This window comes from Mauremys mutica, chromosome 3, assembly GCF_020497125.1.
Source record: "Mauremys mutica isolate MM-2020 ecotype Southern chromosome 3, ASM2049712v1, whole genome shotgun sequence".
Taxonomy (NCBI): domain Eukaryota; kingdom Metazoa; phylum Chordata; order Testudines; family Geoemydidae; genus Mauremys; species Mauremys mutica.
The window spans coordinates 9578563-9596927 of NC_059074.1; the positions used below are offsets into that span (position 1 = coordinate 9578563).

At 42.3% G+C, this 18365-nt stretch overlaps 1 protein-coding gene across 10 annotated transcripts in view; it reads left to right on the forward strand.

Moving 5' to 3' along the window:
* Positions 1-9496, forward strand: part of HMBOX1 (homeobox containing 1) — a 155024-nt gene extending 145528 nt beyond the window's left edge. For 2 of the 10 annotated variants that reach the window (XM_045008504.1, XM_045008503.1), the window contains 5 exons: positions 1112-1194; positions 3008-3103; positions 4332-4426; positions 4639-4740; positions 8091-9495. In XM_045008504.1, the coding sequence (XP_044864439.1) occupies positions 1112-1194; positions 3008-3103; positions 4332-4426; positions 4639-4740; positions 8091-8228 (514 nt within the window). In that variant the 3' untranslated portion in view covers positions 8229-9495. Of the gene's footprint in view, positions 1-1111; positions 1195-3007; positions 3104-4331; positions 4427-4638; positions 4741-8090 lie in introns of all 10 variants that reach the window. The other 8 variants (XM_045008507.1, XM_045008508.1, XM_045008509.1 and 5 more) reach the window with 8 other exon arrangements.
* The last annotated feature ends 8869 nt before the right edge of the window (positions 9497-18365 follow it).

Below are 18365 nucleotides of genomic sequence, written 5' to 3' on the forward strand. Positions count from 1 at the left end.
GACCTTTACTTTTGTAAAATAACCCCTACAAATCTATTCCTACGAGGCAAACTGAAAAGAAATGAAGTGATCCCTGCATATAGGGTCTGAATCGGCACCATTGACTTTGAGTTTGATTGGGCTCAGAGGTTTTAAATCAATTTGTTTGAGTTTGTTACAGCTAAGGAAAATATTTCTAATAGTAAAATTATAATTTTTATAGCAAAACTATAGGTATAGTAAAATGATAATTATCAAAATCTATAGCACTAAAATGTTACAATTAAAATAATCTCTTATCCCATAGTAAGTTTACAATTATTAAATAAAATATACAATTTTAAAAGTGCACTCTAGAGTTAATCCATAGTTCTTAGAGTATTACTATATAGTTCTGCACTCGCAGACCCCTTGTAAGAAAACCACTATGTTATCCCACAGTAATGACTCAAAACAGCTGTAGTTATGTGTTTCCTGGTAAAATGTGAAGATTTTGGTGGTCAGTGGGGAGGTAGGCATATAGTGAATGAGAAAATAGGAGATGCTTACTGAACCCCGAGAATCAACATAAATATTGAACATTATGCACTGAATGAGACAGAGTCATGTGGAAAAAATAGTATGTTATCATGTAATGGGGATGGATCACTTGATGATTACCTGTTCTGCTCATTCTCTTTGGGGTACCTGGCACTGGCCACTGTCGAAAGACAGGACACTGGGCTAGATGGACCTTTGGTCTGACCCAGTACGGCCATTCTTACGTTCTTAATTAAAGGAGCCGAGGTGCCTCAGTACTAACTGTGGGGTTTCCTACCAGGAGTGTTTCACTTTGCAATAGTATCTTTGGTATTTGCAGCATTTTCTATTTTCTTATACCTACTCACTTGCTATAGGGAATGGCGCAAGTGCGGCAGTGACATTTGGTTATCTAAGGCCATTGAGAAGGTTTTAAAGGGGAACTGTGTGTTCACATGTAATACATAAACATGCACATACTGTTCAACATAAAACGTAATATATCTATATTGTCCCTTTAAGACCGGTGCATTTACTAGCCCTTGACACCTTTTAGTGAAGCTGTTTTGGTGCATTCCTGCTTTGATTTCTGAAAAACGTTTTTTTTCTGCAGTTACTTCAATGAGAATCAATATCCTGATGAGGCAAAGAGAGAAGAAATTGCAAATGCCTGTAATGCAGTTATACAGAAGCCAGGTAAGGACTTGATCGCACTGTTCTTTTCAAAGGAGTCTGCAATTAGATTTCAACATCTCCTGCTAAATTCAGCAACTCTCATTTTATGGCTGTTACTAACAATTTAGTGCTCTCAACCAGTAGGAAGTATTTCCTAGAGCGCTATATGGATCGTGTCACTCAAGCTGCTGTACTTGGATGAACATGAGGGCCTCAGACCCAAACACGTATGTCTGAAAGATACATTTCTACTAATTAAAATAGTAGAGATCTAGAGGTGAAGTTCAGCATCAAAACATTTCATATATACAGGGTCATGTAGGGTATCCATAGGAAAGGGAATGCATTTCAGAGATTTGCATTCTTTAAAGCCAATTATTTTTAGTTGCTTTTACAAATATGTGCACTTCTTATCTGAGGATCTCAAAGCCCTGTACAATAGGGTGACCAGGTGAGAGGAAGAAAATACTGATATCGGGACACATTTTTTTGGGCGGGGGGTGTTGCCAGCAGAGCAAAAAAACCAACAAAAAACGGAGTGTGAAATATCGAGACAAGTTGCGTCCCGACCAATCATCGGTCGGGACAAGGGGGATTTTATCGGGACGTCTGGTCACCCTACTCTACAAAAGTGGGTATGTGGCATTATTGTTGTTACTGATCTCATTTTAAGGATGGAGAAATGTAGCCACAGAGAGGTTGTGAATTGCCTACGATCGCATGGTGTATCCTTGGCAAAGTAGGGAGCCCTGGTCTCCTGACGTCCAAGCTTCGCTGTAGCTTCTAGACATGAGTCTCCCTTGTAGATTGTGTATGTTGTGGGATCTCATTTCCTCTCCCCCCCACCAGCATCTTCTCAGTTCTTCCTGCTCCTGTGAGGGTAGGAGATGAGAAATCCTACCAGGGCTTGGAGTGTGGGTATCTGGTGTAATAATGCCAAGTTTGAAGCAGTTCCCTGGAGCTGGCCCTTCACCTGCCTTTGCTTAGTTGAAATAGTAGAACATACCCAAACCTTGCAGAGAACACATTCTGCAACTTTTGTTTACAGGAATTAAAAGTAATAAACCCAAAGGCGAAATAAAGAAAAGCTAGGACGAAACGTCCTAACATATGGGAAAATGTTAGCATTATTGACTATAACTTAGCAGGGAGGCAGTCTAGTCTAGTGGACAGAGCACTGGACTGGGGTTCCATTCCCAGCTCTGTCACTGACCTGCTGGGTGACCCTGGGCAAGTCATTTCCCTGCTCCATGTCTCTGTTTCCCCATCTGTAAAATGGAGATAATGATAGCAACCCCTTTCTAAAGCACTTTGAGATCAGCTGATGAAAAGTGTTATATAAGTTGTTGTTACTACTAATAGATCTTCTCTCTGCTATCCCCATATCTCACCTCTCATTAATGTTTACTAGCTTTTCTATGGCAGTTACTACCTGTGCGCCTCCGACACAGTAACCAAATTAGCTTCTCATTATCCCTATGAGGTGGGAAAGTATTATCCCCATTTTACTATGGAGAATTGAGGCACGGAGAAGTGAAGTGACTTGCCCAAGGTCACACACAAATTCTGTGGCAGAGCTGTGAATTGACTCCTGGTCTCCTGAATTGGAAGAGCAGCTTTGCTCTCTATCACAGTTTAGGACTGAGCTGGCTGTAGTTGCAAAGAAAAGCCCTGAGTTTCATTTGTGAACTGTTCTTAGGTAGTTCCACTCTCTAATGCTGTCTGCTCTAAGTTTCAAGGGTTTATCACATGGCAGGGATCTGCTGATCTTATATGTGCAAAGTGCCGGTGAAACCCTGTAAACAACTGTGCTTTCTACTGTATATTTTCACAGGCAAAAAGTTGTCAGATTTGGAGCGAGTTACCTCCCTTAAAGTGTACAACTGGTTTGCCAACCGGAGAAAGGAAATCAAGAGAAGAGCCAATATCGGTAATGTATCAGAGAACCTGCTTTCAGACAACCTGAAGGGCCAGCTCCAGGGAACTGGCGAGCATAAGATTGAATTCTATTAATGCAAATGGCTAGAAGCTCTAAGCATTTTTAATAGTCAGTTAAAGCACTTTTAAAAATAAATCTTTCACCCTCTCAACGTTTCTAAACTATCATCTTGGACTCGGTTTACAAATGTCAGTAGTAGGGCAGGAAAAATGATTCAGTGATCGGATGTCACCAGAGGACCTAATTTCTGTTTTAAGTCTGAATCTGATCAATATCGAAGGATTCATATTTCCCTAACACCAAATTATTGGCCCAGTCCCATTGGATGTCCCAAATGAAACAAGAGAAGCAGTGATTTCTGCACTGGGGATAGGGGAAATTCAAAATGTACTGAGTTTAAAACCTTTAAAATGCAGTTCTACTCTGAAAAGTGCCAGGGGGAGAGGGGAAGCGATTTTTTTAAAAAGGGGTCTTTGTGTGCAAGTTTCTTGCCTCAGTAATGTCTAACTCAAATGTACTCATTTTACAAGTCAAAATGGTGGTGTTTTTTCTTACTGCCAACCCTGTAAGATTCCGCTGAGATCTGAAAGTCAAGATGGGTTCTTTACATCTCAGATACCATCACCAGTACCAAGGATTCTGCAGGCTAAATTCTTCCTTCAGTTACCCCGGGGCCACCTTATTGCCTTCAGTGGGTTTGCAGAGCCATAACTGACTGGAACCTAGTAAACAATTCTGTTGACCGTGCGCAAGCTGGAATAGGACACAGCTCACAAACTCAGCTGTGTTGCGTTCTGCAGACTAGCCAAGGTTTCGAGCTTCAGACCTGAAGAAGAGCTCTGTGTAGTTTGAAACCTTATCTCCCTCCCCAACAGAAATTGGTCCAGTAAAAGATGTTACCTGGCTCACCTTGTCTCTCTCGTATCCTGGGACCGACACGGCTGCAGACACACTGCATGCACAAGGGAGACTCTGTCCGTTGTAGACTAGATGGGGAAGAAGGAAAGTTTGACTATTAGACATTGAGAATGGAAACAGTTTTGGGGGGGGGGGGCAACAGAAGTGAACACTTAACACCCACCCAAATTGTGGATAGTTGAGAGGAGGAGGTCAAGAGTTGACCTTGCTAGTCCACTTGTTTTAAATGCCTAAAATATGGATGGTCTTTAATTCCGGTAATGCATCAGATAATTTAGGGATCCATTTGCTTTTTTCGAAGAAGCAGCAATCCTGGAGAGCCATGGCATAGATGTACAGAGTCCAGGAGGCCATTCCAATAGCGATGACGTCGATGGGAATGACTATTCAGAGCAGGTAAGAATCTGAGCTGAGCTGCGTGGCCCCAGATGGGAGACCCCGCATGTGACACTTCAGCGTCATGGGGCCTTGTACCTCTCATGAGTCAGACTTCCTTCTTTTTTTTTTCTTTCATGTAATTTTAATGGGGAAAGTGGAAGAGCACAGCTCCCCTATTGAATGTGTGAGAAACAAGTATTCACCCACTTGGATTTATTGTCATACAACAGGACACTTGGCAAGTACGCAATGGGGAGGAGGAGGGAAGATGTTCAGAGGGAGGCAGAGAAGCAGAGAAGGTAGAAGAAGACAGGAGGATCTGCTCCAAACAAGCAAGTGACACCATTCACACAACACACAATGTTTGAAAAATGCTAGGACAGTGTTAACTCAAGCTACGCACCATCTATAATTCAAGCTCTCCTTATCTCTGGCACTGGTACAGTGGTTAACCTTCAAGAAAGGACGTACAGATCTTTAACCATTTCTGCAGTGTGTTGGGCACAAACATGCTTCCCTGTGACATCAGGCACCCATGTTCTCATCCCACCTCCCCTTCTCCATCTTCCCCTGCAGAGTCAGTGGTGACTAAGTCCATTTTGGATAGATTCACTTGACATCATTGGCCTTGCTGAACAGTTCTGCTACCTTTGCTCCTTGTGTTCATGCTGCTACACCCAGGTGTCTGGGTTTTGTTGGGGTTTTCTTAATAGGCCATCCCTGGAAGGAAGTAGGAGATCTCATTTCCTGGTTACTGGAAGCCCAGTGTCCTGGAGTAGCGACCCTAGTAGGCTCAGCCCAAGTCCAGTGGGACATTGATTGGGTGAGAGGTGCTGGTATGCCTGCTCTGTTTCCACCATCCTTAGAGCTGCTGCTATTTCTTTGGTGGAGGACAAAGATCCTTTTAGAGACCATCTCTGGAAGTAATTGGTGGAGCTCTGCTCCGTATGGCTGTGCAAGGTCAGAATCTCCTAAATAATTGGTGTGATATATTTTGAAACTGCAGCCAAGCACATTTAATTGCATGCCTGTCAGATAGAGGAATTGATGGGTTAGCAGATGCATTGTTTAGAATTCCAAACCATTTCTTTCTTTCTGTATTTTTGTATTATCCAACATATTTTTGGAAAGATTTTTTTTTGCTTAATTTGCTTAATTGCATCAAAATTCTCTGTTCAGAGTCCTTAGACGTTGCAGTTCTCAATGATCTAGCCCAGACTCCACTGTAAAGGATAATTAGGCATTAAAAGTTAAATGCATTACTGTGGAAAGCTGTGCTGATGACCATTTAATACCCATTCAGCCGTTAAAACCATAAAATCTGTGTTTCAGAGTATCATTCAGACTCCAGAAAACTTGAAAACATAAAGTTTATCCAATTACCATTAAAGTTAATAACATAAAGTTAATACAACTTCAGAGGGATTTTGGGTTTTTTACACTTTCTCATAGTTCACTTAATTGACTTTTAGGGTCAGGTATTCAAAAATTCTGATGTGCATGCAGGGTTTTGAACATCTGGCCCAAAATTCATGGCAAATTAAGAGATTCTGTTAAACAGCCTCAGGAGTTTACTGAAAACCGGCATTTCTGTCCCACCAGCAATCACCACCTGCCATCTTGATTTAGAAATGATATTGTTGCAAATTCATCATCATGGGCCTGATGTAATAATGACAAAAATACTTAGCATTTTTGCTCTATAAAATGCTGTAAAAATATTAACTAATTCTCCCAAGACCTCTGTAAGGTAAGTAAGTATTTTTACCCCCAGTTCAGAAAGGGGGAAGCTGCCGCTTGCTTTGCCCAAGATCCCAGAAAGAGTTGGTTTTTAGATTTAGGATTAGAACTTGGTTGGGTTTAGTGTGCGGGTACTGGGTGGTGGTAGTGGTCAGTGATGTACAGGAGGTCAGAATAGAGAATTTGGCGTTCCCTTCTGGCCTTAAATTCTATGACTATGACTTATTCCTAGGACCCTACCAAATTCATGGCCATGAAAAACACATCACAGACCATGAAATCTGTTTTTTTGTGTGCTTTTACCTTATACTAATACAGATTTCACAGGGGAGACCAGTGTTGCTGAAATTGGGGGTCCTGACCCAAAAGGGAGTTGCAGGGGCGTCGCAAGATTATTTTAGGGGGGTCATGGTGTTGCCACCCTTACTTCTGCGCTGCCTTCAGAGCTGGGTGGCCAGAGAGCGGGGGCTGTTGGCCAGGCGCCCAGCTCTGAAAGTGGCGCCCTGCCAGCAGCAGCACAGAAGTAAGGGTGGTAATACCATACCGTGCCATCCTTCCTTCTGCGCTGCTGCTGGCGGCGGCTCTGCCTTCAGAGCTGGGCTCCCAGCCAGCAGCCGCTGCTCTCCAGCTACCCAGCTCTGAAGGGCAATGCCGCCAGCAGCAGCAGCGCACAAGTAAGGGAAGCAATACCGCAACCCCCCCCACAATAACCTTGCGATCCCCCCGAACTCCTTTTTGAGTCAGGACCCCTACAATTACAGCACCATGAAATTTATGATTTAAATGGCTGAAATCATGAAATTTATGATTTAAATGGCTGAAATCATGAAATTTATGATTTTTAAAATCATATGACCATGAAATTGACCAAAACGGACCCTGAATTTGATAGGGCCCTACGTATCCCTGTGTAAGCGGTGGCTGCTTGGCATGGCACTCTGTCCCCCTCTAGTGGTGGCTAGGCCAGCTAGAGATTGAGGAGCCTGCTACAACCTTGGCTATCTGAAAAGTGTTTTTTAGCTCAGGCAGTAGAAGCTCGTGCATTAAGATCAACGTGTCCCAGGTTTGACCCCACTGAAACAAGCCACCAAAGGGTGTCAGAGTTACACCTATATTCAAACCATGCCCCCACTCTAATGTAGGCTCAGAAAACTGCACACTTCAGTGTGTATGTGGAATGAAATCCTTTTCCTTCATTGATCTTAAAACATTTCAGTGCTGAGAAAAATCTTCATTGCAGGCCCATAGCAGTGGATTTTCCCCATATTCTTCGTACTTCACAGCAGCCACGCATCCTGAACAATTAAACTGTTGTCCTGTTAAAATTAAGAGGCTTCTTTTCAGTGTTTAGAAAAAAGACGCATAGGAAAATATGGTGACAGCCTCCAGATCTATTTGAGGTTGCAGTGCAGGCAGCAGTATAACCCACAGGTTTTCACTATTTAATTAAATGAGATGTGGCATGTAGCAGGATGGCTGGCTAGACAGTGTGATCTGCTGTGGTAGTTCCTGCATGAGGTCATTTCACCACCTTTTTTATCTGTCTGGGACATTTTCAGCAGCTGGCTTAGTGCTGAATTGTCTATAGATGTATCCCGATATAAAATAGAACATATGTATGTATGTGTCACTTCTATTTTACACAAAATCACTCTTATCTTATCCTTTAATATATTCTGCACTACGCTCGCCATTAGCCCGTTTTTATGTATTGAAAATAAACGTGAATCTCCACGCCCGGCCCTGCCCATTTCAATGAACCTGTGTTTGCCCAGTGAATGACATTTTCTTAAAGGGAGTCCGTGTTTCTTTTCAACCCTACCCAGTTAGCAAAAGTGTAATTTGCGGCCCTTAGTTCACTGCTCACTTTAAAAACTCTTTCGCTCAGACTGAATGCTCACTAATTAACAACGCTTCATCTTTTTCCTTTCTGCATACACAGGATGACAGCACTAGCCATAGTGACCACCAAGATCCCATTTCATTAGCCGTGGAAATGGCAGCAGTAAACCACACCATCTTGGCATTGGCCCGGCAAGGAACCAACGAAATCAAGACAGAGGCCCTAGACGACGACTGATACAAAGAAGGGGGAGGGTCAAAGCAAGAAGTAACTTAGTTTTAGACGTAGCACCTTAGCAGACTTTCCTCGGTCCTTAATATGTGTTCTTCTTACAGTATAACTTTGCAGTTTCTTGTACGTCAGTTAGCTGTTAGGGTCTTGTTCTGTGAAGATGGCATGGTGCCCTCAGCCTTTGCATATACTCTCTCAGTATTAATTCCCAGTAAATAATCAGTCAACCAACCAACCTCCCTCTCCCAGCCCCAGTGGCTCGAAAATCTTGCTGCTTTGTCTTAGCATTCCAAGAAAGTGCTTCCAGGTATTTTAGAGAGTCCTCAGTTCCAAGTCTTAGGCCACATTTCAAATCTTGGATACCCTTAGACATCATGTAAAACTAGTCTGTACGCTTTTCCTTCTCCAAGACTGAAAGGATGGAAGCTGAGGTAGAGGCACAGGGTCGATGGACACCATATTGGGAGTATCAACAGAGAGTAAAAAGAACACTAGAAACCCCACTTCAGCATGGGAATGAGTGATTTCCAGCTGCAATAAGCCGTGCCTCACTGGTCACACAGTGACTTGATATACTTCTTTTGGGTACTGCGCTGAGAATGTCCATGGGAAACATATTCACACATTTCGGTTGATGCTCACATATTCAACACAGACATCCTCTACTCTCACAAGCTGCATGGCTTAGTGGATAAAATACTGCCTTCTGCCTCTGGGACCATGATAGAAGCCCAGCCTGGGATCACATGAAAAATGAGCTGAATGTCTAATGGACGGCAGTCCACTTCTCAAAACCACTATTCATTATTTGGCACATCTAGCAGTGCCTGCTCTGAAGAGGTCTAGACTCGATCAATCTCTCATAGAAGTTGCGTTACCTTTTGTTCTTCCTCTCACCTTTTCCCCCTCCAGCCCCTCTCAAAAGCAATGTTTTCGAAAAAGGGATTAAGATAATAAATGGGTGAGTTTGTACAAGTCTGTGTAACTACTGCCTGCAATCCTAACAGGCCTGAAAGGTTATTGGAGGACGTTGGTATCTAGTTTCTGCTAGTTATCAACATGGCATAAATATGCACCCAAATATGAACACTTCTTAAAAGGCAGGAAGATCTCCTCCTTGAGATATAGGGTGTAATGCTTTTGTGTTCTCTTTACTCTGTCCTTGTTATGGTGTCAGAAAGCTGTACTGCTACAGACAATTTAATTAATAACGGGAAGCCATATTGATAATGGATGTGGTAATATTTGTAAAGCAAACCTACTTTAAGTAGCAGAAACTAACGGAATTGTTTTTCCTTGATCATATGTAGCACTTTTGTTACTTTTTTCTTAAAGATATTTATATTTGATAAATCTTTTTTTTTAATCATTTGAGAATTCAAAATACCAAACGACAAACTTGCATTACAGAGTCACCCTGTGATCACCTTGTCATCTAGTATCTAAATGATGAACTGTGTATGCATCTAAGAAAATTACATCTGCTGGCATTGTGTGAAAGTGATCTCTGGCATCCTGATAAAAGTGATATGTCGCTGCCGGTAAGAGGAAACTGTTCACTGGAAGCAGCACGGGATGCGTTAGAGACGTGCTAGGCTGCATTATATCTTTGAAAAAATTAATGCATTTACATAGCATTTCCACTGCATTCCATTTTATCCTCCCTGCTGTATGGAAATAGTTTCAGAGGGAAGATGGCTTAGTTTTGAAGCATGGCTTTCCTTTGTCTTTTGTTCGTTTTTAAAGGTGAAGGGAAGTTACTATGACTTGTTTTTGTTTTATTCCTTCCCATCTCCTCCTCCCCCAGCTTTGCAAGATGTTTGCAACTTGAAACCATCAGATATAATTGCCAGCACTTAGAAAAAGAAAGAAAGAAAGAAAGAAAGAGACCAAATTGTGGCACATCAGCAGGTTGTAGCCAGCCTTAAACCCCCTGAAGGTAAAGACTAACTAGATCATGTTTATGTCTGCTAATCTGCTGAAAGCTGTTTAGGTAGATGTGGGAGATTCTGTGCTTACAGAGGGCACAGAGTTGGCACATCTTTGCCCCTGTGACTTTGAAGATATATAGGCAGGGCTTGGCCCTGTCGTTCATTTATGGATTTCATTGGAAAATGTATGTGCTTTCTTTAGCAGTAGATCACTGAAGCAGAATGGAGCTGTCTTTTTCTGTTTTATTGTATGTCTTGAGTAGGCAAATTCATGAATAGCGTCAGGATAGACTCAGGAAAGAACGAAATTGGTTCAGTCACATTGCAGTGTTCTTTCTTGGTGTGTGTGTGTGTGTGTGTGTGTGAGTGAGACTCTTTCGGTACTAGCGAGCAAAGGGGGGGGAGGGTGATGTTTTTGCACCGCAGGATGATCAAGCAAACTGTAGCTTCAGTGGAATTTTACCTACTTATTCATACTACAGTCACACACAGAGCTTGCAATAAATCGTGGTGGTTTCTTGTCAGGAGATTTTAATAATCAATGACCTCTTTATGCTGGTTTGCCACCAGAGTTTGTTCTAGCTGTTCCATTTTAAAGAATCGAATCAAACTGATAGACAGCTGCACCTACACAATAAATATTGCTTACATTTTTACCTTAAAAGTCATTCTTTGAAACAAACATCTATTTAGAGAATGAAGGAAGATTAACACCAATACAGTAAAGGCCAGATCCTGATCTCTGCTGCACTGGTGTAAATTTGAAATAACTCCATAAAAAGAATGGATTTAAACACTGTATAGGAGAGAATCTGGCCTTCACTCTGTCTAGCACAGACTTACAGCTCCTGTGTCCCATAACACATCAAAAAGAATAAGCAGATGAACAACTTGTGTATAATTAGCGATCAGTGGCTCTTCTGTCCTAAATTGCAGCTTGCTGGTAAGCAGCAGCCTTCGCCCCACCAGAGGAAGACCATAGGCTGATTCAGTAGGTAAGAAATGCCTTAAGCGAGCCAGGTGCTACATAGTTCTGTTCATCTCCCTTCATCTGCATTCTGTTTGGTCTCTGTACGGCCCCCAGAAGATATGATCAAGGAGTATGACCTTAGCCATCCTCAATATCCTGATGACACTGAGCTGTCTAGCTCCCTCCTGAGCCCGCTGTGGACTGTTTCTTGATTGACACACACTTATTTTGATGAGGGGTAGCCGGTCTAGGCTCTCATTAGATAACTCCTGGCTACCGCGTTGAGGGAAACCTTTTCAAGACATTTTGGAACGGCTTCTGCAGCCTTGTCGTTCAGGGCGAGGACAATGCTGGTAGACAACACTGGAAATTAAGGTTTGCTCTGGGTCACTCCCTCAACAAGCTGAGCCAGTCCTTCTGAGGCTATTTCCATCTCTGCATTTTCTGTCAAATCAGGTTTTTCTCTGCAGTGCTGCAGTTCAGACCTTGTTACGGACATTCATACATTCATCACCTTCAGGCTAAATTACTGTGCAGCACTCCCACTTGGGTTCTGCTCGAAATTGATCTGAAAGCTGAATTGGTTACAGGATGGTTACCGACTCCTTCCATGGATGCAGTTTGAAGAATCGATGATTCCTTCCTTCCAGGCTGCTGCTAACATCAACAAATTCAATCCAGATTGTTATCTCATGGCTCATAATACTTTAGCCAGCATTTTTTTGCCATCCTCCAGAGCAGGAGAGGTTGGCTGGGTTGTCCTTGGTATCTATCCCTAGATATTATTGGAGCTTGTGGGAGTGCAGTGCAGTACAGGGCTCCATCCATGGAGTTCCCTTCTCTGAGGACGTTCCCCAGAGTTTTCCTGTGGCTGGCTCCTGACTCTGCATCAGGCCTTTCTCCGCCGATTTGTTCATCTTTGGCTATTTCGTTGCTCCTCTTTTCTTTAACTCCCCTTTTTCTTTGCTCATGTAGTTCGGGCCGTGTCTTTTCCTGGACTGTTATGTGTAATATATTCATTTAAATTTGGTACCGATGTCCAAATATTTTGCAACGGATGCCTTGGATAATAAGTTAACACAGCGGCAGGCGGACGGCATTTTTCTTTGATGCCCTGGTGATACAGAGACATCTTTGAAGTACCTGGAGGTGTTACAACAGTTTCACTGCTCCAATAAATGTGTTCTTACCAAGAAGGGAGTTTCTAACTTTGACCCGTGTTTTCTAGCAACGCTGTGTTGACCTAGCATGATTGTGAGTCGCGTTGGTTTGTTGGTTGGTTTTATTTTTACCTACTTAAAATATTCTCCTATAAGAGATAGGCCTCGTCTGCAAAGTCTGGATCCAGCTTTCCAAAACTGGGGGGTATTTAGATTCATAGTTTTAGTTCAGACCTATCTGTAATATAAATTGCAGTGGTGACCTATTATGCTTATGTGAGTCTTCATTGAATTCCTCAATAACTCTATTTTATTCCATTGACTATAGTGGAGTTTAATGGCTCAGTGTTTTCATAACACCCAGGCTATCTATGTAGGTGGATGGACGGTTTTTGGGAAGGGTTTTAGCATACATTGACTGGACTTTCTACCATCTCGCTATTGTGGCTGGGAATCTTTTAGGTTTGGCATAGCTAATGAGATTATCTATAAGTATCACTTTCGTATGTAGGCTGGCAAGATTTTTGCTATTTTACTCCTCATGTAAAGCTAGTAAAATCACAGGATATGTCTACACTGTAAGCCCAGGATTCAAATTCAGGCTCAAGCCTTGCCCTCCTTCTGTCTACATACACATCACTCGAATCCAGAGTTTGGACCCACGACCCTATGGTGGGGGGGGGTCCTAGCCTGAGTCAAACTGGGACCGAGGGGGTCAAGCCCGATTGCTTTGTAGTGTAGCTGCAGTCCCACTGGATTTGTGCCCTGGGAGTCTGAGAAAAGTATCCCACCATCCCACAGGCCAACTTTTTGTCCTCTGGACAGTCAAGTCTGGAGAACAATCATGTTTTCCCACACTGCACCCAAGCAAAGGATGAGAGCAGACACATTATGGGAGGGCAGTAGGGAGTCTGGGATATGGGTGGTTGGACTCGGGCCCACATAATACAGTGTAGACACTGAAGCGCCAGGTTGGGAGTCAGGGTTCAACAATTCCTAATCTTGGGTTACAAATGAGCATAGCTGCTCAAACCCAAGCCCTGAATTTACTTTGCAGTGTAGGCATACTCCCAGTAGTGCGGCAGTTTTATAGAAGTAGAATGGTACATGGTCAGCTCGTATCTGAACTGGTCAAAATCTTTTTGTCTTGCTGTCTTAAAGGGACACTCAATATTTCACTAAGATTTTCAGCTTCTCTATTAGAGTACTTTTCTCTCATCACTCTGGTTTACCTCGTGCAATCAAATTAGTCTTGTCACACAGAGCTGTCTGGTATTTGCAGCAGGATTCCACTGGCTGGCTGGCTACAGTCACAGAATCATAGAAATCTAGGGCTGGAAGGGATCTTTAGAATCCCTTGCCCCATACGGAGGCAGTACCCAAGTATACCTCGACCACCCCGAAAGGTGTTTCTCTCACCTGTTTTTAAAAACCTCCAGTGACTGAGATTCCACAGCCTGCCTTGGTAACCTGTTCCAGTATATAACTATCCTTACAGCGGGAAAGATTTTCCTAATATCTAACCTAACTCTCCCTTGCTACAGATTAAGCCCATTACTTCTTGTCTTACCTTCATTGGACAAGGTGAAACTTGAAGACTGTTTTCCGGTCCCCACTCAGACAACTTTTCTCATGACTAGATGGGCACATTTTTTAAATCTTTCCTCAGAGATCAGGTTTTCTGAACCTCTTGTTATTTTTGTTGCTGTATTCTAGATCTCTCCAGTTTGTCCACATCATTCTTAAAGCGTCTTTTATTGTACACATGGGTCAGACTTGCAAAATTGGTGTGTGGATTTTGAATGCATATAATAACACTGCCCCTAACTATTTAATCCAGGATTTTGATTCCCGTTGTAGCTTGAATTGAGATCCAAGTGTAGATTCCCATCTTTCTCCCTTAAGTTCATAAGTATTTGTGTCCAAGATCTGGTTTGAGTCTCTTAAGTTATATTAGGTTTGAACCCCAGGAACTGGTCACTATGACGGTGTTTGCCCTGGTGGGTTTTGAATGGAGGAAAATGCCCCATCTAATTTCCTCATGTCAGTTCATTTCTGATGGGTGTGATGTTTGTTAGAAAGTACGTTTCTTGCCCCTAACCAGGACATTGTGAATTTAGTATTGCTTACTATTCATCAGCTAAGTAATTTATCTCTTCCTTCAGGTCACAGTTTGTGAGATTATGACCAAGAAACTTTGGGTTTCTCATCAGAAAAAACTCCCTTGCTCATATTTAGTAAAGGGCTTAATTTCCCAGTAGCTGTTGCAATTTTTTTTTTCAGTGCAATTTTTTTTCATTAACAATATTGTTTGCTTACAATCTTCACACATTTTTAGGTAATAATTTTTTAATTTGGTTTAGCAGTTTTGCTCTTGACGTGGGTCTGTGTTGAAAAATGAGTTATATGTCACAACCAAAATGTATTCATTATTGTGGGTATAGGACTTTTTCTGTTTTTTAATGCCCTCCTGATGAATTCATTGGGGCTGCGTAGACACCAGCTAACTTTTGCAGTTTTGCTGAGCCAAGACAAACTCCTCATCATTCCCTTGAACGGAAGGCGAGTGCACTGATCAGGAGTACCAAGGAGCTGGGTTGCAGAGGTATTTCCAAATAAAGCATTCCTTTCTGTGCTTTTTTTAATAGCTAGGATATTTACTCAGGATTTTGAATCAGTTGTTGGCCAACACAGATTTGGCAAACTGAAAAGCATGACCAGAAACCCCTGTCTCTTAGTTTCATTTACCATGGTCTAATTTACAGTAGCTAAATTGTCCAATTAAAGATATTTCATGTTAATGAAAAAAGAGGTGGCAGCTACAAATTAGAATTTCAGATAAACCAAATTTATTTTTCTCTCTTGAGAGAAAAGCAGTAGAGGATTGAATTTGGTCATCTAAGGACTTTAGCAGATGTGACAGTGTTTTAAACTTCGTGTTCTACACAGCAAAAAAAGGTATTATCAATGGGATTATAGTCCTTCAGCGTCTTCTCTGTCATCCTCTTGTGTGGAAATACATGTCGTACTCTAATTTGTGTTAATGAGGAAAAATAACCAAATATATTTGGTTTCTTCAGGATTTCTCTTACCCAGTCTAACTAGAATGTTCTTAGAGTGCTCATTGCTATAGTATCTAAGGGCTAAACCATGCTGACAAATGGAGAAGTGGGTTTAGAGAGAAAAATGGCTATTCCCTTTTGTGCCTCTTTTCAAGATTGGCAGTTGAGTTTGTTTTCATCCGTCTGAACAATAATAATCCATGGATAATACACAGCTTTTCTCTCTGCTGTTCTTTCCAGTAATCATTGAAGCACTCAGGCCAGGGGTTTAGATGCTACAAGTAGGTGTGAGTGCGTTAATGCCATTGAGCCCCCGTGAGCTGTATAATGGATCTTTGATGTTTGTGTACATATAGTACATCTCCTACTCAGATGATCTGGCAAAATGCTCTCTCTTCCATTTTCAGTCTCTATCTTTTTAATGTAAGCTGGTGTGCTCTGTTGTAATTCACTCTCAAATTCATACTGATGTGTTGTGATCAGATGAAGGTTCTGTTCAATCTTTTCAAACTGTAGCCATGGTAATTGGGTGGGTAGAATGAATACATAAAAGTGTAATGGCAGTTTTGAATGACTGGGTGTCCACCTGACATGTAATTAGCTGCTTCAGGAAGATGTAGATTGGCATGGTTGTAATTAAAAGGATTTCTGTCCTTGTATGTGATTGAAAACAGCAGCTCTTCCATTCCCTAATTTCCTTTAGTACCAGTGCGCTCAACAATGTTTGGAACAGCAGCTCAGTAACAGGGCCGGCTCCAGGGTTTTTGCCGCCCCAAGCAGCAAAAAAAAAAAAAAAAAAAGGCGCAATCGCGATCGGCTCTACCGCCGCCGCTTCAGTCTTCGGCGGCAATTCAGCGGCTGGTCCTTCTCTCCAAGAGGGAGTGAGGGACCCGCCGCCGAAGAGCCGGACGTGCCGCCCCTCTCCGTTGGCTGCCCCAAGCACCTGCTTGCTGGGCTGGTGCCTGGAGCCGGCCCTGCTTAGTAAACTAAAATAATGGCCTGTTCCTTATAATGCTGGACAAAAACCGGGATTAGTTTTCTATGCAAAGCTTCTTTCTCTTTCTTTTATCCTGGCCATATCCGTATAGCTTCTCATTGGGTTGCAAAAACAAAATAAAAAAAATGCATGCAATGGCTTAATTATTTTCCATTTCCTGAATGAAGGATCACTAGAAACCTAGAGAACCCAGTTTATTTCACACCTTAATACTGGCATTGCTTTCATCCTGAATCTGTCATTGCAATATACTGCTTGTATTGTTGTCCAACCCCTGGTCTAGACAGTCTAACTAGCTCTTAGATGCTCATGCTCTTAAGTAATCTTGTTGTATTATCTCATTCTGGGAATGTTGTCAGCAGTTGTCATCAAGTTTTGAGCTGCATGTCACTTAGACTGCCTATTGTTGTAACATGGAGAAGTGATATGAGTTAGCTCATGTTATACCTCAAATATCAAAATAGATCCTAATGTCAAACAGTAATTCAGTTGTCCTCCACTTGCTGTTCTACCACATAATCGAGCTGAATATATAGTGGTGACCCAAGCTGATGTCAAAGTCACTGCATAAGTTCTCACTGGATACTGTCAAACACTTAGACTCATAGACTTTAAGATCAGAAGGGACCATTATAATAATCTAGTCTGACCTCCTGCACAATTCAGGCCACAGAATCTCACCCACCCACTCCTGTAACAAACCCCTAACCTATGTCTGAGTTATTGAAGTCCTCAAATCATGGTTTAAAGACCTCAAGGTGCAGAGACTCCTCCAGCAAGTGACCCGTGCCCCACGCTGCAGAGGAATGCGAAAGACCTCTAGGGCCTCTGCCAATCTTCCCCGGAGGAAAATTCCTTCCCAACCCCAAATATGGTGATCAGTTAAACCCTGAGCATGTGGGCAAGACTCACCAGTCTGCACCTAGGAAAGAATTCTCTGTAGTAACTCAGATCCCACCCCATCTAACATCCCATCCCAGACCATTGGGCATATTTACCAGCTAATAATCAAATATCAATTAATTGCCAAAATTAGGCTATCCCATCATACCATCCCCTCCATAAACTTATCAAGCTTAGTCTTGAAGCCAGATATGTCTTTTGCCCCCACTACTCCCCTTGGAAGGCTGTTCCAGAACTTCACTCCTCTGATGGTTAGAAACCGTCAAATTTCAAGTCTAAACTTCCTAATGTCCAGTTTATATCCATTTGTTCTTGTGTCCACATTGGTACTAAGCTTAAATAATTCCTCTCCCTCCCTGATATTTATCCCTCTGATATATTTATAAAGAGCAATCATATCTCCCCTCAGCCTTCTTTTGGTTAGGCTAAATAAGCCAAGCTCTTTGAATCTCCTTTCATATGACAGGTTTTCCATTCCTCGGATCATCCTAGTAGCCCTTCTCTGTACCTGTTCCAGTTTGAATTCATCCTTTTTAAACATAGGAGACCAGAACTGCACACACTATTCCAGATGAGGTCTCACCAGTGCCTTGTACAATGGTACTAACACCTCCTTATCTTTACTGGAAATACCTCGCCTGATGCATCCCAAGACCGCATTAGCTTTTTTAACGGCCATATCACACTGGCGGCTCATAGTCATCCTGTGATCAACCAATACTCCGAAGTCCTTCTCCTCTGTTACTTCAACTGATGTGTCCCCAGCTTATAACAGTAGTTCTTGTTATTAATCCCTAAATGCATGACCTTGCACTTTTCACTATTAAATTTCATTCTATTACTGTTACTCCAGTTTACAAGGTCATCCAGATCTTCCTGTATGATATCCCGGTCCTTCTCTGTGTTAGCAATACCTCCCAGCTTTGTGTCATCACAAGGCGAGACAAACACTCCCCCATTGTGCTTTTTGGAGTTGATAAAGAGAAACATTATCTAGGGATGGATCTTGAGTACCGCTGGGCTGGGACTATGTTGCATTGCCACCCCACTAACGTTTCTCACCATTGTTGTCACCAGTGCCACCCTGGTATTTTAATCACATTGGACCAGATTTACAAAG